The 26095-nt window shown below is 41.1% G+C and overlaps 1 protein-coding gene across 1 annotated transcript; it reads right to left on the bottom strand.

The window, feature by feature from the left end:
• Positions 1–14155: 14155 nt before the first annotated feature.
• Positions 14156–20021, bottom strand: LOC141559118 (uncharacterized). Its single transcript, XM_074297223.1, has 3 exons — positions 19397–20021; positions 18790–19184; positions 14156–14479 (listed from the first exon to the last, which is right to left on the bottom strand). The coding sequence occupies exons 1-3, from the start codon at positions 19641–19643 to the stop codon at positions 14204–14206; spliced, it is 918 nt and encodes a 305-aa protein (XP_074153324.1). The 5' UTR covers positions 19644–20021; the 3' UTR covers positions 14156–14203.
• Positions 20022–26095: the final 6074 nt, after the last annotated feature.

Raw genomic sequence — 26095 nt, 5'->3', positions numbered from 1 at the left:
TCCAGATGGTCCGGGGCGTCCATCTCACTTTCCTTTGCCACAATCAGCCCCGGCTTCCCAGAGTGGAAGGAGGTGGAGAGGGGCCCAGTGCGGGGGAGGGAAGGTGGGAGGGAGAAGGGAAGGCACCCGGGGGAATGGGGGGCACAGGTGGGGACGGGGGCCACGTTTATTCTGAAGGGACCGGCCAGAACCAAGCTGACTTCTGGGAGACTTGGATTGCTTCCGTCAGTATTCGGCCTCACTACTAGGCAGCCAAAGCGGCAGGATAGGATGGACTGGTGGGAACTCCTCCTTCTCTTCCTCTTGTTCCTCCTCCTCCTCTTCTCTCTCTCCTTCCCTCCTCCTCCTCTTCTCTCTCTCCTTCCCTCCTCCTCCTCAGCCACCTTGGAATCAACCTTGGTCACTGGTGATGGGTCCGAGGGCGGAGCTGGACCGCCGCTGCCTCCCTGACCCACGGGCAGAAGCCCAGAATTTTAGAGCTGCTGAGACTTGGATCGGGGCAGTGTGACTAAGCAAGAGCCCCTGAACCTCCCTCCAACATGTGGCCAGAGAAGGACCCCTCCTCCGGCCCCGACATCCACCTTCTCTTGTGGAAGGTCTTCGAGGGAGGGGAAAGGGGAGCCCCTTAATTTGCTGGGGCTCCCCACTGCCCTTCCGGGCTCCCGGGCTCCGATGAAAAGCCCTTGCTGATCTCCTCCTCTTCCCGGGAGAATTCTGGCCCCGGGGCAGAGAGGGAGCCCAGAAGGGTCCTCCGAGACCTTCCCACGGGTGGGACCGGCTGGCCACAGACAGTATCAAGGCCCGGCAATCATTCGCTCAGGCAATCACGGCTGCTGCCGAGCCGAAAGCCGGGCCGAGCCCCCCTCTCTGAGCCCCCCGCTCCGTCTGTGAGTGGCTAAGTCTGCTGGGCCGCGCGATGAAGGGTGGGCACATTTTGCCCTAGAGAGATCTGTGACAACATTGCAGAGAACCAACACAGCGTGACGGAGGAAAGCGGCCACGGCTGCCAGGAAAGCAATTCTTCATCAGCGTTTTACTTGGGAAATAGCAAGATCTGAAAGGGCTTTAAGCACATTTTATTTTGATTTGCTGAGGAAAATTACTATGGCGCTTACAAGAAAAAAAAAAAAAAAAAAAAAAAAGCTATGTGCTGGGGAAATTCCATGTTTTTTAATTAAACATTATATTAACCCTTATAAGGATTAAAGCACTTATGTACTCTAGCCCAGAGTTATAGTATTTTAAACAAACACTCATGCAGAGGCTTTCTTTAGCCCACACATGAAAAGTTCAAGTAAAGACTCAAATGGCCCTTAGCAGAGAAAAAGGTTCCCCTGCCCTGAAAAAAAACAACCCTCTCATTTCACTGATGAGGAAACGGAGAAAGTCATTCCCGGAGCAAGGGATAGAATCGAAATCCTCAGATCTGCCTCAGTTTCCTGCCCTGTAAAATGGGAATGAAAATTGTACCCACCCGACAGGGTTGTTCAGTGGGGACCAAATGAGGCAATATTTGTAAAGAGCTTAGCACAGTGCCTGGCACACAGTAGGTGCGTAAGAAATATGCTTCCTTCCTTCTTGCTCTGTTCTGGTTTACAAAGCTTTGCTAGGAATCTGCTCTGTGAACTGCTAGTATCTGAATACAGACTTGAACTTGACACCCCAAGTATCTTGTGCCCGTGAGCCCCCAAAGGCTCGGCTTGCCCTGATTGTTCTTCTGGACCATTCTCCCTCTGCTGCCCTCCACTGCCCTTCCTCTTGAAGGTCATACCATTCCAGCCCACTACTGCTGTGGGTAGTTCCCAATTTTTCCCAGGTTAGGCCCAGAATCAGCCCTTCCCTTTCCATGTCTTCTTCTGCCGTCATCCCGGAGGACTTCAAGCATGGCGCTAGCGTCTCCTTTGGTGACCTGATTTGTTTTCCTAGCCTTGGTGCCCCCTCCAGTTCCCAAACCCCAAACTTACCATTCCAGAGCTCTCATGCTTCCCCACCCTCACTGCCCCTTCTGACCTCCAATTATCTGAGGGCATCAACCACTTCTGGCTTCCCTTCTGCCTCCATATAGCCCGATCCCCCAATCTGATGCTTGAATTTCTGGCTAGCTCCTGCCGCCAGCTCCCTGCTCCCCCCCTTCAGATTCTCGTCAGCCCCGGGGGAGCCATATCCCCCAAATGTCTCAGGTAAGCTCATGTTGCAATGTCAACATGAGATGGGGCTAGTCAGGTAGCTCCACGGCAGCGCTCCCCTTCTGCCCCTCCTTGGGTCCCCCTTTTCTCCCCAGAGTGATCTTCCAAACCTTTATTTTCCTATCTCACCAGCACTGTCACTCTCACTCCCTTCTCACAGCAAATGGTCCATCCTGAGCTTCCTCCGTCCATTCTTCAAAGGACATCGGCAGCTTTCAGAATCTCCCTCCCTCTGGTCACAAAAGGGGAGAGGGGAATAAGCATTTATGCAGCACAGACTGTGTATGCCCCAGGAACTACGTTATGCACTTTTCTTTCCAAATATTATCTCATTTGAACATTGTGCATGGCAACAGCAAGATTATAAGGTAATCAGTTCTGCCGGACGTGGCTCTTTCCAACAATGAGATGAGTCAGACCCGTTCCAATGATCTTGTGATGGAGAGAGCCAGAGAGAGGCCTGTGGGAACTGACTGTGGACCACAACATTACATTCTCACTCTTTTTGTTGTTGGTTGCTTGTTTTCTTTCTTATTTTTTCCCTTTGTGATCTGATTTTTCTTATGCAGCAAGATAATTGTGGAAATATGGATAGAGGAATTCACATGTTTAATATATTGGATCACTTGCTGTCTAGAGGAGGGGGTGGGGAGAAGGGAGGAAACAAATTTAAAACACAAGTTTTTATAAGAGTGAATGCTGAAAATTATCTTACATGTGTCTTGAAAATAAAAAGCTTTCATAAAAAATATAATTTCTTCATTTGATCCTCACAACAACCCTGACAAGACAGATGCTATTACTAAGCTCATTTTCCAGATGAAGAAACTGAGGCAAACATAAATAATTGACTTGCTCAGGATCACCCAGCTAGTATCTCTGAGGCTGGATTTGAACTCAGGTTTTCCTGACTCTAGATTCAGAGATCTATCTACTACACCAGCTGAGCCCCGCTCCAGTAAAACCCAAGTAAATGAAGCTCCTCTTCTTCTTTACGAAGTATCATTTCTCCATCAGGGGCCTGTGGAGGACCCCACCTCCAGCCTTCTCTGGAATCCAGTTTTCATTCTCCCTCCTGCACATGACCTGTGACTCTTCCTCTCCCTGAACTCCTTTCCATGGGCGTGCAAAAAGAACCAGCCCCCACATTTTGTCCAGCTGACCACTGTCCATCTTGACTCCTTTTCCCAGCCAGCAAGGGCAACGGTTTTTTAAAGAAAGAGGTTGGTTTAGGTAGATTGAAAACTGAGAAAGAAAACTATAGACCAATCTCCTTAATGAATATTGATGCTAAAATCTTAAATAAGGTATTAACAAAAAGACTTCAGAAAATCATCCCCAGGATAATACACAATGATCAAGTGGGATTTATACCAGAAATGCAGGGCTGGTTTAATATTAGGAAAACTATTAGTATAATTAACCATATTAATAATCAAATTAATAAAAACCATATGATCATCTCAATAGATGCAGAAAAAGCATTTGATAAAATCCAACATCCATTCCTACTAAAAACGCTTGAGAGTATAGGAATAAATGGACTATTCCTTAAAATAATAATGATAAACTGGAACCTTTCCCTGTAAGATCAGGAGTGAAACAAGGTTGCCCACTATCACCATTACTATTCAATATAGTACTAGAAACGCTAGCCTGGGCAATAAGAGGCAAGAAAGAGATTCAAGGAATTAGAGTAGGAAATGAGGAAATCAAACTATCACTCTTTGCAGATGACATGATGGTATACTTAGAGAACCCCAAAGACTCTGCTAAAAAGCTACTAGAAATAATTCAGAACTTTAGCAAAGTTGCAGGATATAAAATAAATCCACATAAATCCTCAGCATTTTTATACATTACCAATACAATCCAAGAGCAAGAGATACAAAGAGAAATTCTATTCAAAATTACGAAACACTTGACACAAAAATAAAGTCAGATTTAAATAATTGGAAAGACATTCAGTGCTCTTGGATAGGCCGAGCGAATATAATTAAGATGACAATACTCCCTAAACTAATCTATTTATTTAGTGCTATACCAGACTCCCAAGAAACTATTTTAACGACTTAGAAAAAATAACAACAGAATTCATATGGAACAACAAAAGGTCGAGAATTTCAAGGGAAGTAATGAAAAAAAAATCAAATGAAGGTGGCCTAGCTGTACCTGATCTAGAACTATATTATAAAGCAACAGTCACCAAAACCATTTGGTATTGGCTAAGAAATAGACTAGTTGATCAGTGGAATAGGTTAGGTTCACAGGGCAAGATAGTGAATAAAAATAGCAATCTAGTATTTGACAAACCCAAAGATCCCAACTATTTCCACCCATATGAAAGAGTATTCCAAATCACTATTGATCAGAGAAATGCAAATTAAGACAACTCTGAGATACCACTACACACCTGTCAGATTGGCTAAGATGACAGGAACAAATAATGATGAATGTTGGAGGGGATGTGGGAAAACTGGGACACTGATACATTGTTGGTGGAGTTGTGAAAGAATCCAACCATTCTGGAGAGCAATCTGGAACTATGCCCCAAAAGTTATCAAAATGTGCATACCCTATATGAAAGTTATGGAATATTATTGCTCAGTAAGAAATGACCAGCAGGAGGAATACAGAGAGGGTTGGAGAGACTTAAATCAACTGATGCTGAGTGAAATGAGCAGAACCAGAAGATCACTGTACACTTCAACAACGATACTGTATGAGGATGTATTCTGATGGAAGTGGAAATCTTCAACATAAAGAAGATCCAACTCACTTCCAGTTGATCAATGATGGACAGAGGTAGATACACCCAGAGAAGAAACACTGGGAGGGGAATGTAAATTGTTAGCACTAATATCTGTCTGCCCAGGTTGCATGTACCTTCGGATTCTAATGTTTATTGTGCAACAAGAAAATGATATTCACACACATGTATTGTACTTAGACTATATTGTAACACATGTAAAATGTATGGTATTGCCTGTCGTCGGGGGGAGGGAATAAGGGAGGGGGGGTAATTTGGAAAAATGAATACAAGGGATAATATTATAAAATATATATATATATATAATAAAAAAAATTTAAAAAAAAAAAAATGTGCATACCCTTTGACCCAGCAGTACTACTACTGGGCTTATATCCCAAGGAAATACTAAAGAAGGGAAAGGGACCTGTATGTGCCAAAATGTTTGTGGCAGCCCTTTTTGTAGTGGCTAGAAACTGGAAAATGAAGGGATGTCCATCAATGGTTGGGTAAACTATGGTATATGAATGTTATGGAATACTATTGTTCTGTAAGAAATGACCAACAGGAGGAATACAGAGAGGCTTGGAGAGACATCAACTGATGCTGAGTGAAATGAGTAGAACTAGGAGATCATTATACACTTTAACAATGATACTGTATGAGGATGTACTCTGATGGAAGTGGATATCTTCAACATAGAGAAGAGCTAATCCAATTCCAATTGATCAATGACAGACAGAATCAGCTACATCCAGAAAAGGAACACTGGGAAATGAGTGTAAACTATGAGCATTCTTTTTTGTTTTTCTTCCCAGATTACTTTTACCATCCGAATACAATTCTTCCTTTGCAACAACAACAACAACAAAATTCGGTTCTGCACATCTATATTGTACTTAGGATATACTATAAGATATTTAATATGTATGGGAATGCCTGCTCTCTAGGGGAGGGGGTGGAGGGAAGGAGGGGAAAAATTCAGAACAGAAGGGAGTACAAGGGATAATGTAAAAAAAAAAAAAAAAATTACCTATGCATATGTACTGTCAAAAAATGTTATAATTATAAATTTTTTTTATTAATTTTTATAATTATAACATTTTCTTTCCCAAAGTAATAAAATTGAAAGTAAGTTTTATTTATTAATTTAAGAGTTTTCTAAGAATGGGTTTTATGAAAAAAAAAAAAAACAACAAAATAGATAAATCTTTAATTAATTTGATTAGAAAAAGGAAAGAAGTGGGCAGTTAGGTGGTTTAGTGGATATTGTAATGTTCTGGTTGGTTTTCTGGAGGTCTCTAGAGCAGTCTTCTTTTTAGTAATCACCACGAGAATAGCGTGGTGTTAAAGTCCAAATTCTTTATTGTCTCCTTCACAGTCTTGCCTCCTTGTCTGGGGTCCTGGGCTAGTTTAGTCTCAGTGGAGGAAATGCAGGAGGACAGGCCAGCCATCACAGTGGTGTGAGATGGAGCAAATCTCTCTCCTTGGCTCTAAGAGTTTGAGCTCCCACCTCCAGTCCTCTGTCTTCTCAGGCTCTGGCTCTGGCCCTCCAAAAGTGCAAGAAGGAGGAGAGCCACCAGGAGCCTGACCAAAGATGGAATGTCTGTGGTTAAGTTTGTCCTAGCTTATATGCTCTATTATAATTACATCATCGTAGCTGTAAATCTTGTAGAACTATATTAAGTACTAAATGCATGTACTGAACTAGAGAACTATTAATCACTATGCTAAAGTAGATAACCATTGTCTTATCAATTCCACTTAGCACCTTGTAAGAATCCTTGTTTCAAGTACAGAATTCTGGCCCATAACAGAATAGAGTACCAGCCCTGAAGTCAGGAGGACCTGAGTTCAAATCTGACTCAGACACTTTCTAGCTGTGTGACCCTGAGCAAGTTAATTATTGCCTCAGCAAAAAAAAAAAAAAAAAAAAAAAAAAAAAAAAAAGGAAAGAAGAAAATCAAACTGTTAGTCTCAAAAATGAAAAGGAAGAACTTTGCACCAATAAAGAGGAAATTAAGCAATAATTAGGAGTTATTTTGTCCAACTATATGTCAATAAATTTCATAATCTAAGTGAAATGGAGGAATACCTACAAAAATATAGATTGCCCATATTAACAGAAGAAATAAATTATTTAAATAGTCCCATTTGAGAAAAAAAAAAAAAAATACAACAAGCTATTAATCAACTCCCTAAGAAAAAAATCTTCAGGGCCAGATGGATTTACATGTGAATTCTACCAAACATTTAAAGAGCAATTAATTCCAATACTATATAAAGTATTTGAAAAAAAAAATAGGGAAAGGAGTCCTATCAAATTCTTTTTATGACACAAACATGGTACTGATACCTAAATCAGGTAGGATCAAAACAGAGAAAGAAAATTATAGACTAATTTCCCTCAAGAATATTGATGCAAAAATCTTTTTTTTTTTTATTAATTTTATAATTATAACTTTTTTGACAGTACATATGTATAGGTACTAATTTTTTTTTTTTTTTTACAACATTATCCCTTGTACTCCCTTCTGTTCTGAATTTTTCCCCTCCTTCCCTCCACCCCCTCCCCTAGATGGCAGGCATTCCCATACATATTAAATATTTTATAGTATATCCTAGGTACAATATATATGTTGATGCAAAAATCTTAAATAAAATATTAGCAAAGTGATTACAGAAAGTCATCCCCAGGATAATACACTATGTCCAAGTAGAATTTATACCAGGGAGCAGGGCTGGTTCAATATTAGGAAATCTATCAGCATAATCAACGATATAACCAAACTAACAAAAATCATATGATTATCTCAATAGATACGAAAAAAGCATTTGATAAAATCCAACACCCATTCCTATTAAAAATACTAGAGAGTATAGGAATATATGGACTTTTCCTTAAAATGATCAGTAGCATTCATCTAAAATCATCAGTAAGCATCATATGTAATGAGGACAAACTAGAACCATTTCCAATAAGCTCAGCAGTGAAACAAGGTTGCCCACTATCACCATTACTATTCAATATTGTGTTAGAAATGCTAGGTTTGGCAATAAGAGATGAAAAAGAAACTAAAGGAATTAGAGTAAGTAATGATTATCACTCTTTGCAGATGACATAATAGTATACTTAGAGAACCCTGGAGAATCAACTAAAAAACTATTACATCACTAACAAAATCCAACAGCAAGAGATACAAAGAGAAATTCCATTTAAAATAGCTGCCGATAGTATAAAATATTTGGGAGTCTATCTGCTAAGGGAAAGTCAGGAACTATATGAGCCAAACTACAAAATACTTTCCACAAAAATAAAGTCAGATCTAAACATTTGGAAAAATATCAAGTGCTCCTGGGTAGGACAAGTGAATGTAATAAAAATGACAATACTATCTAAATTAATCTTATTTAGTGCCATACCAATCAAACTCTCAAGAAATTATTTTACAGATCTAGAAAAAATAGTAACAAAGTTCTTCTGGAAGAACAAAAGGTCAAGAATGTCAAGAGAATTAATGAAAAAAAAAAAAAAAAAAAAAAAGCAAATGCAGGTGGTCTAACTGTACCAGATCTAAAACTATATTATAAAACAGAGGTCACCAAAACCATTTGGTGCTGGCTAAGAAATAGAGTAGTCAATCAGTGGAATAGGTTAGGTTCACAGGACAAAATAGCCAATAACTATAGCAATCTAGTGTTTAACAAACCCAAAGACCCCAGGTTTTGGGATAAAAACTCTATTTGACAAAACTCCTGGGAAAACTAGAAACTAGTTTGATAGAAACTAGGAACTGATGCACACCCAAGACCATATGCTAAGATAAGATTGAAATGGGTTCATGATCTAACCATAAAGAGTGACATTAAGTAAATTAGAAGAATATAAGGTAATTTACCTCTCTGATCTGTGGAGAAGGCAGGAATTTATGACCAAAGAAGAATTGGAGCCCATTACTGAACACTAAATAGATAATTATTTTATTAAGTTAAAAAGTTTTCATACAAACAAAACAAATACTGACAAGATTATAAGGGAAGCAATAAATTGGGAAAACATTTTTACATTCAAGGATTCTGATAAAGACCTCATTTCCAAAATATATAGAGAATTGACCCAAATTTATAAGAATTCAAGCCATTCTCCAATTGATAAATAGTCAAAGGATATGAACAATGTTTAGATGAAGAAATTGAAAGCATTTCTAGTCATATGAAGTGCTCTAAATAATTATTGATAAGAGAAATGCAAATTAAGACAACTCTGTAATACTACTACATGCCTTTCAGATTGGCTAAGATGACAGGAAAAGATAATGGCAAATGTTGGAAATGTGGGAAAACTGGGACACTGATGCATTGTTGGTAGAATTGTGAATTGATCCAACCATTCTAGAGAGCAATTTGGAACTATCTCAAAGGGCTACCAAACTGTGAATATCCTTTGATCCAGGTATGGCTCTACTGGGCCTATATCCCAAAGAGATCATAAAGGAAGGAATGAGACCCACATGTGAAAAATGTTTGTCGCAGCCTTTTTTTAGTGGCCAGAAACTGGAAACTGAGTGGATGCCCATCAGTTGGAGAACGGCTGAATAAATAATGGTATATGAATGTTATGGAATATTATTGTTAAGTAAGAAACAACCAGAAGGAGGATTTCTGAGAGGCCTGGAGAGATTTACAGGAACTGATGCTAGGTTAAGTGAGCAGAATCAAGAGATCATCATATACAGCAACAAGATTATACAATGGTCAATTCTGATGGACGTGGCTCTTTTTAACAATGAGATAATTCAAGTCAGTTACAATAGTCTTGTGATGATGAGAGCCATCTACATCCAGAGAGAGGCCTGTGGAACATGAGTGTGGAACACAACATAGTATTTTCATTTCTTTTGTTTGCTTGAATTTTATTTTCTTTCTCATTTCTTCCTTTTTCATCAGATTTTTCTTGTGCAGCAAGATAATTGTATAAATAGATATGCCTAGATTTGATTTACATATATTTTACTATGTTTAATATATATCGCATCTAGAGGAAGGGGTGGGGGGAAAGAGGGGGAAATTGGAACACATGGTTTTGCAAGGGTCAATGTTGAGAAATTATCCTTGCATATGTTTTGAAAATAAAAAGCTTCAATTAAAAAAAAAAAAAAGAAGAAGAAGGAATACAGACCCAGTAGATACTGCTGGACCAAAGAATATATTTTATGCTTTTGGGGCATAGTTTCAAATTGCTCTCCAGAATGATTGGTGATCCCAATATTTTGAGAACACAAGTTGAAGGATCCCAGATGAAGATAAAGAATTGACTTCTGTTCATATGGTAACTGTCATTATGAGATTTGTCTGTGAGCCTGGCCTGGGTTTGAGGCTAGGATAGGAAGAAATGGAATGCTTATTTCTGAAAATGGATATGCTCCATCCACCTGGGCATGTCAAGTCCATGTCCCTAAGCCTAGATTCTGGTAGGTGAGGATTCCCAGAGTCTGAAGTCCTGGCCTAAGGCCAAAGAGGAGGAAGTTATTCTCACCTTGTGCCCAAAGATCCTGGAAGAATTATGCATTCCCAGGCCTGGGCCAAGAAGCTGAACAGGGTAAGAAGGTGCCTCCTATGCTCATTGACTGGGGCCTGAAAAAGCAACTTTTTACCTGAAAGTAATGAAATATGATTACACAAGCAGCAGTAAAAACAAGGCCTTCAGACATTTTGGGACAGTTTCTTTGAACTTAGCAAAGCTAAGGAAGTCCAGTCAAAACAATTAATTTATCCTCCTCCCCTCCCCCTCCCCCCCCAAAAAAAACAAAGGTTTTGGAAGCCTGCTCAATGGGGAAGGGGAACCAAGTGAACATTCAGTCTTCAGAACACTTGATGATGAAGCAAACCTTCTGCCTGCCCATTGGCTAAGAAGTGGGGGACCAGGGGCATGGCAGACACTCATTTTCAGATGTGGCCAAACTCTTGATTCCACTATCTGTATATAAGGGAGGCTTCTACCGCCCAGGAAATAAACATGAGGTTCAAAGCAAAACCATTTTTAAGGCACAGGAGGTATGTAGTCAGTCCATAAAATGCATGGGAGGTTTTGAACCAAATCGACCCTGGAACCATGGGGGCAACTGAGCAGATTCTGTCAATGATAGGGTCTGTCCAAGGTGCTGAAATTCTCCTCTCCAGAGAAGAGGCACAGGATCTCTCTCTCTGCCCTGGTAATGATACTTTGACAAAAGCGAACTCTCACAACAGCCTTGGGCATGAGGAACTCAGCATTTGCCATCCAGAGATCTAGACTGTATCCTAAACTATGCAGCTACCTATGAAATGAGCAAAGTACTGTATTAATGATCTCAAATTCTGGCTAGGGCCCAGCTTCTTGCTGTCCGTGACCACACGGGTAAATCTTAAATTTGTGTTGTTATCTGACCTCTGGGAGGTCATTGGATCTGAGCCCCACTCTTCATGGGGAACTGAAGCCCACAGGAAAGTGGGCAAAGTCCTTAGAGGTAGTCCAGCTTAGACTTCTCATTTTACAGATGATGAAACTCATACAGTCCATAAAGTTAAGATATCTTGGCTCAGAACGCCACAGACAGATAGCTGAATCCAGGTCCTTTGAATCCCAGTCTCTTGCTTTCTGTGTATTTTGTTGTCCCCTTTGTTACTTGCATTGCATATCTCATAGGATGGCTATAAGGATGTGGCAGTCCAGCATTTGGAGAACTTGGGGGAGGAAAAAGGATTCATCTTAGGAATGGGCCCTGCTGGTTCTACAGCATTTAAAACTGTCATTGAAACCATTTGCATCATTTGTTTTTGGGCACCAAGATGCTCAGGTCCCTTTCTATCATTCCATGTACACGACTGTTGTCTTGAACTCTATCGTTCTGAGTCCGTTCCTTCCACTCTTCCGCCAGCTGAGACAAATCTGCCTGCATTTCTTTGACTACCTCCCATCCTTCTGTTCTCACTGGGTCAAAATCTCCTATTTCATGCATTTTCCAATTAATATTTCGGCTGTTTCCAATTATTTCTTGTCATAGATGTGCTGCCACATATATTATGGTACAAGTTAGAAGTCTCTTACTGCACCCTTACCACCCCCAACCAAGGCCTGCCAAATCTCACCTGTTTAACGTGTCTCAAATGTATCCCCTTCTCTCCTTGGCCATGGCCTGGTACAAGTGACATCACCTCCCACCTGCAAAAGCTTATCGGCGGGTCTGCCTTCCCATAATCCTTCCACACTTCAGTCCATCTTCCACTCAGCCATCAAACTGACTGATCAAGGAGTTAACCAATCAATAAACATTTCCTCAAACCTATTATATGCCAGGCACCATGTTAATCAGTAGGGATACAAGAGGCAAAAGACAGATTCTACCCTCAAGGAGCTCACAACCCAATGATGAAGACAACTGCAAATCCATATATACAAAAAGCTCTGTACAGGGCAAATAAAAGAAATAATTAATAGAGAGAAGGCACTAGAATTAAGAGCAGTGGTTAAAAGCTTCTTCAAAAAAGGAGCTTCAAGTTGCGAGGCAGAGTTGAGAATTCCAACATTCCAAGTACGGGGGATAAGCAGAGGCAAGATAGGATGTCAGTACAGAGATGTCAGTGAAATCCGCAGGAGCTGATGAGATCATCAAGGGAAACTGTACAGAGGGAGAAGGGAGGAGGAGGGCAAAGACCCAAGGAACAATCTGGATGGGATACAGTCAACGAGTGGGCAGAGAGATAGGAGAACCAGGAGAAAGACTTTCCCAAAACCTTCTTTCAAGGAGAGGATGACAAACAGCGTTGAAGTGTGCAGAGAGGTCCAAAAAGATGATTACCAAAAAAAGCTCATTGGATTTGGCAATTACAAGCTCATTGGGAACTTAGTTGGCAGTTAGATTGTAAAGGGTAAAGAGAAGAGACAGTAGAGGCTCACAGCGTGAACATCTTCTCAAGTAGTTGACCAGGTCACCCCTTTACTCAAACTCCTAACAATAAGCATCCTGGGGCAGCTAGGTAGCACAGTGAATAGAGCACCAGCCCTGAATTCAGGAGGGTACGAGTTCAAATCTGCTCTCAGACACTCAACACTTCCTAGCTTGTGTGACCCTGGGCAAGTCACTTAACCCCAGCCTCAGGAAAAAATAAAAAATTAAAAAAAATAAACATCTTGCACCACCTCCAGGATAAAATTTTAAATCCTGTCTGAAGGACACTGGACTCCACAGACTCTGTTCTCCTTGGTTAATGCTCAAGACCCTCCATTTCCTGGCTGGGAATTTTCACTGGCTGCCCCACATTCCCAGAACACCCTCCCCCTCCTGATCTTTTGACTCCTGGCTTCCCTCAAGTCTCAACTCAAATCCTTCCTTGAGCAAGAAGCCCTTCTCAATCTCCTCATCCTCATGCTAGGAATCTCTACTTTGTCTGCATTTATTTTTGTCTGCTAGAATGGGGACTTTCTGAGGGCAAAACAAGGGAGGGTTTTCTTCATTTCTTTGCACCCTCAGCCATTAGTCTAGTGCTAGACATGTAAGTGCTTTACAAATGTTTGTTGACTTTATTTTTGCTTTTTCCCGTCTTGGAACACATGTCGGAACAATAAGTCCTGAGTTGTAGGATATGAAGATGTTCAAGCTCTTTTCTCCCATAATTACAAATTATTTTCCAAATGTCTTGACTAAGTCATAGCTCCACATGATAATAATGCATGCATTTTAAAATTCTTTTAATTTTAATAAATAAAATGTTTTGGAAATTTAATACCACATGTGTCCAGATAGAGGATGAGCCCCTTAAGGACAGGTCTTTTTCCTTTTTTCCTTTTTTATCTTCATTGTCTAGCACAAGGCCCAGCTCACATCAATGCTTGTGTTTTTCTAGATTTTATAATTCTGAACTTAAGAAAAGGAAAATGAATCCCACATGTACCTTTCTAAATTATCCTGTTTGTCATTTTTGCAGTTTTTTCTTTTGGGGCGGGGAGGAACCCAATTTCTGAATCTAGTTCATACCAGTTTTCCCAAATTTTCCCAAACTGTCCTTTTTGCTCTTTTATGGTACAATAACATTCCATTTCATTCATATGCTACAAATTGTTTAGCCCAGTGATAGTGACTCTCTCATAGTCACACAAAATTCTTTCTTGGGTGGCAACCTCCCTGGGCCTCAGTTTCTACAACAATAAAATGATAGAACTCTAGAGTTATGACCCTGACCCTCTTCAGAGAGATGAACACACGCCATAAAATCATCCCAAAGACCTTCATTAGAAATTTGGATGGTAATAAGGCATTTGTAATCCCAGAGCCTGAAGATCTTGAGAAGCATAGAGAGAATGGCTAAAGCCAGGGGGGCCCCAAGGGGGTGGGAGGACCGAGTTCTGTCCATATACAAAAGAGTAAGTGTGATAGTCATGCTGTAGTCTCTCCCCAGGGCCAACAATAGTCCAGAAAGGGTTTGAGTGAGTTGGAGCAAGGAATTGTGTTTGCTCTTGGAGTTGTCTCTTAAGCTTCTTCCTTCTGTTCTGGAACCAGATCTTGACCTAAAAAGGTAGGAATAAAGAATTAGATCTGTCTCCCGTATGTTTGGAGCCTTGGGTTGGACTGGATGCTTGGGATCCAAGTACCAACCACTTAGCTGGCGATTTTGTCACAAAGTCATTTCAATCATGTCCAACTCTTGACCACCTCATTTGGGTTTTCTTGGCAAAAATACTGGAGTTAAGGTTTAGCATTTCCTTTTTCAACTCATATTATAGACACTCAGGATGAACTGACTTGCCCAAAACCACATAACTAGTAAGTGTCTGAGGTCAGATTTGAACTTGAGAAGATGAGTCAGGAAGTACTAGCACTCTATCCATTATACCACCATGGGCCATTTGGTACCTTTCTGGGCATAGTTCTAAACTGCTTTCTAGAATAGCTGGACAAATACATAGCTCCACTAACAGCACATTAAAAATGTACCTGGGCTGGCTGCAAAATAAATACATAAAAAAGACCTGGGAAGACAGATAAATGATGAAAAGTGAAGTGAACAGAATCAGGAGAACATTGTACACGGTAACTGCAATATTGTAAAATGAACAGCTATGAAAGACTTGGCTACTTTTATCAATACAACTTTCCAAAGCAACTACAAAAGACCCATGATGAAAAGTGTTCATCTTCAGAGAGAGAACTTAAGGACTCTGAGTGCAAATGAGAGCAGATTTCCCCCCCCCCCACTGCTTCCTCCCATCCCAAACATGGATAATACAGAAATACATTGCATGATTTCACATGAATAATTGATATCATGTTGTTTGCCTTCTCAAAGGGTAGGAAAGGGGTGAGAGGGAGAAAACTGGAACTTAAAATTTTAAAATTAAAGTGAAATGTTTTTAAAGGTAACTTTGAATTTCTAATGAAATAAAAATGTAATTTGAAAACAAAATAACAACAGAACACATAAAATATCTGGAAGTCAATCTATCCAAACCCACTCAAAGACCTTTAGAGAAGCAATGATAAAATGTTCCTCAAGGAAAGAAAAGGGGGAAGAGTAGGTGATAAAATGGAGTAACAGCCCTGGATTTGGAAAGATCTGAATTAAAATCTAACCTAAGACATTACTAGTTCTGAGAAAAACAGGAAGGAAGGAGAGAATAAAGGAAAGGAGGGAGGGAGGGAGACCTTCCTAAGTCAGGAGCAATTAGTGTTCCTACTAGAAAGCAGCATGGTAGATATTTGGTCTACACCAGCATCTTTGCCACAATCAGTTTCAAATGGCTGATGTGGCCTGAGTTATCCCGTAAAAATAATGAAGAAGCAGACCACATATTTTACTTAACCATGGCAGGCAAATGAATTAATTCTTTCATCATAAAAAGAATCAGAGACAATTACAAAAGACCTAGTTGTTTTCCTATGAAATTGGAAAGGTTTTAAATGAATAAAATTACTTCAACTATGTAAGAGAACTGGGCAACTAAGCAAAATCTGTCAGTGGAAAGAGCCTCATATCCCAATAAGACCCCAAAGATATTTTTTCTTTTTAAAAAATTATTTTTAAACATTTTAATTTTATTTTTAATTTATGGAATAAAACATTTCCATAGTATAGCTTAAGAAGATGATTTCCATAAAAATAAGTATAATGAACAACTTTCTATTCCTTTTAAATATATAAAATTATTATATATTTCTTTTTTTCTTCCCCCTTATTTGTCTAATAAGACAAATAGGGGTGTATGTGAAATTATTCTATACATCCTTCTATTGATCAGTTATTTCTCTAGATGCAGATAAGAAATTCACATGACTTTTATTGTTAATTTAGGTATTTATAATAGCAAAAAATTATTTATTTGATAAAGTATTTTTAAAATAGTATTGCTGCTACTGTATACAGTGTTCCCTTGGTTCTGCTCATTTTACTCTTATCTCATGCAAAGTCTTTTCATGTTTTTCTAAGATCATTGAACTCATCATATATTGCTTTTACTAATTATGTGACTGAGCAGGTCACTTAGTTCCAATTGACTTGTTAAATTAAAAAAATAATAATAGTCACAACTTATTTAGCTATCTCCCAATTGATGGGCATCCTCCAATTTCCAGTTCTTTGCCGCCACAAAGAAAGCTCCTATAAACATTTAGAACACATAAGTTCTTTTCCTTTTCCCCCTAATAATCTTTGGAAATAGACCAGTTAGTAGCAGGCTAATAGACATATATAGACTAATATGTAGACCAATTGTAGACACAATTTACCAAGTTAAGGTTAAAATGCATTCACAAAAGAGAGATTAAAAGAAAATTAGAAGAACATGGAACACATTTATCAAATTTATGGATAGATGAACAATTTGAACAAACAAGAAACAGTGAAGTTAGCCATAAAATGGATAACTTCAATTATACTAAATTTAAAAGGTTTTATACAGATAAAACAAATGTTACCAAAATCAGAAGGAAAGCAGGACATTTGGGGAAAATTTGTAGGCAGTTTCTCAGAAAAAGATCTCATGTTTCAAATATATAAAGAATTCTTGTCAAATCTATGAAAATAGTCATTCCCTCGTCAAAGAGATATGATCAAAGGATATGGATCAGTAGTTTTTCCAAAAAAGAAATCAAAACAATTTATAGTCATGTGAAAAAATTTTTTCTAAATTATAAAAAATACAAATTAAAACAACCTTGAAATAACTCTTTACACCTACAGGAATGGCTAAAACAATTGATGGGAAAAGTAACAAATGTTGGAAGGGATATAGAAAAATTGGAACACTAATTCATTGTTGGTAGAATTGTGAACTGATGCAATCATTTTGGAAAACAATCTGTCCCCAAAGTTATTAAGCTGCCTCTATCCTTTTACCCAGCAATAAAACCAAAAGAATATGGACAGTTCTCAGAATTGCCAACAATTAATCCCTGATGTAACATGTTCCAAATTACTAATAATAAAATGATCTTTGTTGCTGATGTCAATTGTATACAATTCTTTCATGACCTGGCTTGAAGTTTCTTTGGCAAAGATGCTGGAGCTATTTGCCATTTCCTTCTCCAGCTCATTTTATAAATGGAAAAACTGAGGCAAACGGACTTTGGGTCTTACAACTAGTGTCCAATATTATATTCACTGTGACATAGAAATAAAAACCAAAACAATTTTTTCCCCCCTGGGGGGGGGGGGAAATCGAGATTAAGTGGTACGCCCAGAGTCACACAGTTAGGAAGTATTCTGTGTTGGAGGCTAGATTTAAATTGTGCTATCCATTGCCCCATTTAGCCAAAACATTTCTAAAATTTCATCCGGCACTCAGAACATTTGACAAAGAAAATAAATATGGAAACATCGGATTTGGTCACTAATAAAGACATTCCTGGTCCACTTTAAGTTGGTTGGAATTCTGGGGGAAATCTAGCAAAGATGTGAAGAAAGCTCTTCCTGGGCTAGCAGACAAATGATAGGACAAGGTAGAACCTCAAATTTTTCTAGAGTCCCTTTTCACAACTTAGCCGAATGGCAAACAAGCTGGATGAGCAACAAACAAGCTGGACTGTGGCTACGCAATGGTGCCCAGTGGGAGGTATGCTTGGGTGGACGGATCAAAAGGAAGTCGGCAAGGTGGTCCAGCAGGCCCAGACCTCAAACACGCAAAGCGGCAGCGGGCATCGGAGCCACTGGAGATGGCCACAGAATAACTCGAATTATTCTTAATTAATTTAAAAAGCCGAGGAGACGAGTGGGTCCCGGCACTCGCACAGAACCCCAGCAGCTGACTTTCCCGGCAAAACCCACAACTGGGCCAAGGCCTTCGAACAAAAAGCGCTCGAGCAAAAGAGAGACTGCCAGGCAGGGTTCTCCGACAAAGGGGCCGGACTAGAGCATCTGGATGAGCACATGGCCTCGAACACAAAGCTCCGGAAACAAATTAGGAGCTAGAACCAAAGGACTTTTCCAAACAAGGGGTGGGGGGCTGTTCACAGCTTAAACGAGGGAGGCCGGATCACAGAAGAGAGGAGGAACAATTCTGATCACAAACCATTCAAACACCAGGAGAAGAAGCACCAAAGTGGTTCAAATGAGAAGAGGAATTGGTAATGGCGCGCGGGGAGGGGGGAACCGTGCTGGCCAAGGTGCCATTTCCCAGCTCCCCACGCGGAGGAAGGGCGGGAGGTGGAACGGCAGCCATTGGCTCAGCGGCCCTCCCTCGGGGGAGGCCTTTTCCACCCTCCCCGCTTTCCCCCACCCCCCCCCGGGGAGCTGGGGGATGGCGCCCCGGTCCCCCAGCCCCAGCGGAGGCCCCGTGACCCCGGGGGTTATTTCACCTCCAGGACGCTCGCTTCCTAAACTGACCTGGGCCTCGGTGATGCTCAGCTCCCGCGCCAGTCCGGCCGCGTCCTCGGAGGAGGGGTACGGAGTTTTCTGGAAAGCCCTCTCCAACGTGCTGACTTGCGAGATGGAGAAAACGGTCCTGCCCCGGCGCAGCTTCGGCCCGGCCCACGGTCGCCCCGACGCCCCCCGAAGCGGCGACTCCAGGCTGGCCTCCGGCCCGGCCTCCGACTCACCCTCCGGCCCGGCCTCCGACTCGCCCTCGGGCCCGGCCTCCCACTCGCCCTCGGGCCCGGCCTCCCACTCGCCCTCGGGCCCGGCCTCCCACTCGCCCTCGGGCCCGGCCTCCCACTCGCCCTCGGGGTGGCTGCCGACTGCCTCCGGGGCTCCAGGGCCGGCTCCCGGCCGGGTCTCCGCAGCTGTGGGAGACAGAAGAGGGTTAGAAGGAGGAAGGGTGCCAGCGAGCGCCCGAGAGGGCCGGGACGCTTCCCACAACGAGCTCTCTGGGCAGATGTTGTCCCTCCCCCCCCCCCCCCCCGGCCGATGGCCCGAGGCGGCCCAAGCCGCTCCCCCGAGGTAGCTTCCGGGAGTCCGTCCTTGAGAGGCCCCCCAAGCCCCCTCTCAGACTCACCATCGGCGGCGGATGGTGTCCGTGGCAGCGCTCCGGACCGCCACCCGGGGCTCCCGGAGCGGGTCTGGGGCGCAGGGAGGGCGCGAGGGACGGCCACGGCGCTGGGGGAGCCCCGGCCCCGGTACACTGGGGCAGGGACGCAGGGGAGGTAAGGCCTCCGGGGAGGCGGCTGGGGGGCAGCCCCAGGGGGGAAGCTCCTGGCGCTCATGGCCTCAGTCACCAGCTGGGCGGCATCCACCACCACCATCCCAGGCGCTGAGGCGGGGCCTTCATTATAAGGGGGCTGAGCAAGTGGGGCATTGATGAGGGTGGAGGCTCAGGCCTCGACCCGGAGGAGGAAGGCGGGCAGCGAGCCCCGAGGCTCCCATCCCAAAGATGGCAGTGCAGGCCCTGCGGGAAGGCCCTTTTGTCCCGCAGGGTGGACAAGTGTCAGGCCCGAGAGAGGCTTCAGCCCCAAGGTCAGGCGTCTTAGTGCTGGGTCCTCGGGAGGACTTGTTCCGGGCCTGCCTCCTTCTCGGCTCAAAGATGCCCCTCCCAGGATAAACTCATCACTTCTAATCTAATCACCAAGCCCCTAATTGAGTAGTTAGCTTTTTATTTAAAAAGTCTGTGTACAGTTTTTAACATTTCCCCTGGCAAAACTTGATGTTCTAATTATTTCTCCCTCCCCATTCTCGCCCCACCCCCTCTCTACCTCCTTCCTTCCCCCCTCCCCTCCCCACCTTCCCTTTCTTCCTTAGACTGCTAGTAATGCGATATAAATGTTAAACCTGTCAAGCTGCTGATTAAAACCTTGATTGACACCACCTGACAGGGATCACTACCTGGCTCTGGAGGGCTAGGCCGCCAAACTCCTGCCCTGTGGCGGCAGAGATGGAGCTCACTTAACTGCTTTTCTGATTGCCTTCAACTCCTCAGAACAAGACGGAGGCCTCTCAATGCCCCATCCTATCCCTCAGCCCCTCCCGTCCTGCCTGCTCTCCAGGGTTATCTTCATGAGATTGGAAGCTCCTTGAGGACAGGGACTGATTTTTTTTTTTTTAATTAATTGCATCTCCAGAGCCTGGCACATAGTAGGCACTTAAAAGTTTATTGGACTAGATTGCTGAGATTCCTAGGTTCTCAAAGTGCTTCTCCCTCCTTCTCCCTCCTGCCTCTAACTGCAACCCTCTCCTTTCCAAAGAGGACTCCCCCTCCTACTTTAGCCAATTTGCTACCAGCTTCCTCTTCCCTATTCCCTTCTTTTACTCCGTTCTGAGGACTTCTAGCCAAGGTCAATAGCTCCACCTAGACTGGGGATTCTACCTCTTCCCCCTCCCCCCCAAGGTTATCCTGACTATCATCCCCACTTTGTCCCTTCAATATCTATCTCCTGGCTACTTTCCTGCTGTGTACAAACGTGCCTAAGTCTTCATCCTTAAGAAAGCTTCACTGGAGTCAGTCTCTAGTACTGTGTCTGAATCACTTGGGACACCCAATCCTTTTGGCCTTCTTTAATTTATTTTTTTTAAATAATGAAGATTTCAAAACATGAATAGATGATTTTTTTTTTCCCCTGAGGCTGGGGTTGAGTGACTTGCCCAGGGTCACACAGCTAGGAAGTGTCTGAGATCAGATTTGAACTCGGATCCTCCTTAATTCAAGGCTGGTGCTCTATCCACTGCACCCCCTAGCTGCCCCCCATAGACGATTTTCAACATTCACCCTTGTGTTCCAAATTTTCTCCTTCCCTTCCCCCCCTTTCCTTTAGACAGCAAGTAATCCAATACATGTTAGATATGTACAGTTCTTCTATACATATTTCTACAATTGTCATGCTGCACAAGGAAAATCAGATCAGAAAGGGAAAAAAATGAGAAAGAAAATGAAATGCAAGCAGATAACAACAAAATGAAAATACTATGCTGTGATCCCTACTCGGTCCCCAAGGGCTCTCTGGGCACAGATGGGCCCTCTCCCTGCCTCTGTAGGGTCTAGAAGCTATTATAGCTATTATAATGTTGTATATCATATATCCTAGAATAGCTTCTCTTGACCCTAGGCTGCTGCAGAACCAGAAAAGAAACTCTCTGGTGCCATTTTCGTTACCTTGGCTTCCTGCTCAGCTGAGTGCAAGATTCCATGTTATCTGCATTGCTCTCTTGTGATGTGTTTTTAATTCTTTAGATTTTAAGAATGGATATATGTAAGAAGTATAGCCCTAACTCAGCACACTTCAATGACTTGTAGAGATACTGCCAAAATTTTTGATGTGGGGAAGTCCAACGTCTCAAGAATCCATCAAGTCCACAATGAAACAGGAGCAGTTGTACCAAATACAGAAGAAAATGCAGCCCCAAGCACAAAATAATGATAAGAAGTGACAACTTATTAGCGGCAAACTAGTCTGGATAAATTCTTTGCTTTTATATATATATATACTTTTATTTTACTTTTTGGGGTCAGGGAATTGGGGTTAAATGACTTTCCCAGGATCACATGGCTAGCATGTTAAATGTCTGAGATCAGATTTGAACTCAGGACCTTCTCATTTAAGGATAAATCTTCTATATACTGCTCCATCTAGCTGCCCAATCAGCAAAGCTTTTCTAAGGAACCTGGCATCCTGGAAGACTTGTTTCTTCTTCATTGTGGTAAAGACTTGAAAATGGAAAGACCATATAAAGACCATTGGAAAAAAGATACCAACCTAAGTCCTGACAGCTTCCATAAAGGAAAAAAAAGCAAACAAACACTTTGTCATGGGAAAGACAACATAAAGAGTGGAGTATTAAGAATTAGAGGACAGCCAATAACTTCAATAATCTAATGTTTGACAAACCCAAAGACCCCAGCTTTTGGGATAAGAACTCGCTGTTTGACAAAAATTGCTGGGAAAAATGGCAGAAACTAGGTATTGACCCATACTTAACACCTTACACCAAGATCAGGTCAAAATGGGTTCATGACCTAGGCATAAAGAATGAGATTATAAATAAATTAGAAGAGCATAGGATAGTTTACCTCTCAGACCTGTGGAAGAGGAAAGAATTTAAAACCAAAGAAGAACCAGAGAGCATTATTGATCACAAAATAGAAAAAAATTGATTATATCAAATTGAAAAGTTTTTGTAGAAATGAAACTAATGCAGACAAGATTAAAAGGGAAGTAATAAACTGGGAAGACATTTTTACAGTGAAAAGTTCTGATAAAGGCCTCATTTCTAAAATATATAGAGAATTGACTCTAATTTATAAGAAATCAAGCCAATCTCCAATTAATAAATGATCAAAGGATATGAACAGACAATTCTCAGAGGAAGAAATTGAAACTATTTCTAGTCATATGAAAAGATGCTCCAAGTCATTATTAATTAGAGAAATGCAAATTAAGACAACTCTGAGATACCACTACACACCTGTCAGATTGGCTAGAATGATAGGGAAAAATAGTGCAGAATGTTGGCGGGGATGTGGGAAAATTGGGACACTGATGCATTGTTGGTGGGATTGTGAATGGCTGGAGAGCAATTTGAAACTATGCTCAAAGAGTTATCAAAATGTGCATACCCTTTGATCCAGCAGCATTACCAGTGGGCTTATATCCCAAAGAGATTTTAAAGAAGGAAAAAGGACCTGTATCTGCAAGAATGTTTGTGGCAGCCCTTTTTGTAGTAGCCAGAAACTGGAAACTGAGTGGATGCCCATCAATTGGAGAATGGCTGAATAAATTGTGGTATATGAATGTTAAGGAATATTATTGTTCTGTAAGAAATGACCAGCGGGATGATTTCAGAAAGGCCTGGACAGACTTACATGAACTGATGCTGAGTGAAATGAGCAGGACCAAGAGATCATTATATACTTCAGCAACAATACTATATGATGATCAATTCAGATGGACGTGGCCCTCTCCAACAATGAGATGAACCAAATCAGTTCCAATAGAGCAGTAATGAACTGAACCAGCTACACTCAGTGAAAGAACCCTGGGAGATAACTATGAACCACTACATAGAATTCCCAGTCCCTCTATTTTTGTCAGCCTACATTTTTGATTTCCTTCACAGGCTAATGGTACACTGTTTCAAGTGTGATTCTTTTTGCACAGCAAAATAATTGTTTGGACACGTATACATATAATATATTTAACTTATACTTTGTTTAACATATTTAGCATGTATTGGTCAACCTGCCATCTGGGGGAAGGGGTGGGGGGAAGGAGGGGAAAAGTTGGAACAATGTCAATGCTGAAAAATTACCTATGCATAAACTTTTTGTAAAAATTAATTAAATTAATTAAAATTTTAAAAATCTGTTAAAAAAAAGAATTAGGGGGAAAATTATTTTTTCTTGGGTACTCTTAAATCTGGGGAACAATCTATGCAGGAGATGAAAGGTTTGCTTAAGGACTGTATGTGTGAAAGAAGGAGTTTTTTCCATGTGATATACAGGTAATAGGGAGCCACTGAAATATACTGACAAGAACTTGATTAAGTCTATCTTTTTGTCTTTCTTTGTATCTACCTAGACTGCTAATTATTAAGGAGTTAACTCTTGATTGTTGCTGGGTTGCTGAATTGAGGAAATCTCTTTAAACAAATAAAGGAACAATCAAAAGTGATTGTGAAATTACAAAGAATAAGCTTGACCTCCAAAAAGAAACAGAGGCTCCTCCCCTCCTCCATCCATCTTGGCAGAATGTAGTCTAGTGACATTTTCAGATTATTTGATGACTTGATCGCATTTCCTGATTTTTTTCTCTTTTCCTTTCTTTAAAATATCATTTTATGGGAGAGATACTAGGAGAAAGTATGGTGATATTTAAAACAAGACAAAACAAAACAAACAAAAAAAAAAAAAAAAAAAGCTGTCAAGAAAAATGTATTTGGGACAGAAAACCAATAAATACCTAGTACACACCAAGCATTGTGTTAAAACACAATGAAAAAGCAAAGCAGCTCCCGCCTCCAGAAACTTAGTTATTGAAGGGAAATCAACATAGTGGGGAATGGAAGAGAATTTTGTACTCTCACCGGGGAAATGAGCACCACCACACGGGACATTAGGACTACCAACCGACACCCCCGTGCAGAAGCAACAGGGCTAATTTGATTACTTCTCCCAAAGTAAGGGCGAGGGCTTTGAAAAAGGTGAGTGGTGGGATGAGCTGTGGTCTGGGGCTTGCCATTGGCTAGGTGGGGAAGGGAGGGAATAATAAATTTATGATGCCTACTCTGTGTCAGGCACTGTTCTGAGGGCCTTCCTAAAGATTTTCTTATTTGATGTGGGGCAGATACATCTGTGTTGTCTGACTCACCAATTAGGAGAGAATGGTGGTAGATCCAGTCATACTGTGATAATTATTACAATTGTTCAGTTACATCTAACTCTTCATTGACTTGATTGGGGGTTTTCTTGGCAGAGATACTGGAGTGGTTTGCCATTTCCTTCTCCGGCTCATTTTACAGATGAGAAAACTGAGGCAAATAGTTGATGATTTGCTCAGGGTCACACAATTTTGAAGCGTCTGAGGCCAGATTTGGACTCAGGAAGATGAGTCTTCTTGTCTTCAAGCTTTTCAATTCATCCACTGAGATATAAAAAGGGTTTTTTAAAGCTTTTTTTTTTTTTTCTTTTTTTAACTTTTTAGGTTTATTTATTTATTTATTTATTTATTTTTGAGGCTGTGGTTGAGTGACTTGCCCAGGGTCACACAGCTAGGAAGTGTTAAGTGTCTGAGATCAAATTTGAACTCGGGTCTTCCTGAATTCACAGCTGGTGCTCTATCCACTGCGCCCCCTAGCTGCCCCCGTTTTTTTTTATTTTTAAAAGCTTTTTATTTTCAAAACATATGCATGGATACTTTTCAACATTCACTCCTGAAAAACCTTGCATTCCAAATTTTGCTCCTACCTGCTCCCCCTCTAGACGGCAAGTAATCCAGTATATGACAAACATGTTCAATTATTCTATATATATTTCCACTAGTATCATGCTGCACAGGAAAAATCAGATCAAAAAGGGTCCAAACTGTGAATTCACAAAGTTAATTTTGTATATAAAGTAAAAATATTAAATATACCTTTTTCTAAATGTAATGTCTGAATTAGCTCTCTGGAGGATCTTGGGACCAGTCTTGATCTTAGTGGAGGAATACAGGAGGCAGGAGAGTCACCAAGGGAATGGTCAAAGATGGAGTGTCTCATTTCCAGTCTTCTCAGCTCTTAAATACCTTGGTATGATTAACATCATTACAGCACACTAAATATGTGTGAACTAGGGAACCATTGCATCACCATACTAAGTGTATGTGAACTAGAGAACCATTATCTCATCAATTATACTGAGTTAACTTCCTGCAGTAAGTATCTTTGTTTCAAATATATTTTTCTCAGAGCTCCCCAATATCTTGGGTTCTCTATAACCAAACACAATGCAAGAAAAACTACATTTGATAAAGAACCTTTAAAGCCAAAATTAAAAATTAATTGGAAATCAAATTATTTAATCTTAAAGAATGGATGGGTCAAAGAACAAATAATAGAAATAATAATTTCATTAATGACAATTACAATGATACAACATACTAAAATTTTGTGAAAGGCAACTAAAACAGTACTTAAGGGAAATTTTATCGCAACACCTTTTTTTTTTAAAATAAGTTTTAGGAAGTGAAGCCAAGATGCCAGTTTAAACACAAGGACTCCCCTGAGCTCT

The sequence above is a fragment of the Sminthopsis crassicaudata genome, chromosome 2, assembly GCF_048593235.1.
Source record: "Sminthopsis crassicaudata isolate SCR6 chromosome 2, ASM4859323v1, whole genome shotgun sequence".
Lineage (NCBI taxonomy): Eukaryota > Metazoa > Chordata > Mammalia > Dasyuromorphia > Dasyuridae > Sminthopsis > Sminthopsis crassicaudata.
Note: the sequence above shows the minus strand (reverse complement) of the source record. Positions and strands in the feature narration are given on the sequence as shown.

What these genes read in the sequence shown, in the direction of transcription:
- LOC141559118 (XM_074297223.1), bottom strand. Translation starts at nt 19,643, where the DNA reads ATGGTGGTGGTGGATGCCGCCCAGCTGGTGACTGAGGCCATGAGCGCC. An exon ending in GACACCATCCGCCGCCGATG is followed by an intron (nt 19,185 to 19,396) that starts GTGAGTCTGAGA and finishes TGTCTCCCACAG; the next exon opens with CTGCGGAGACCCGGCCGGGA. An exon ending in TGAGCATCACCGAGGCCCAG is followed by an intron (nt 14,480 to 18,789) that starts GTCAGTTTAGGA and finishes CTACCTTTTTAG; the next exon opens with GTCAAGATCTGGTTCCAGAA.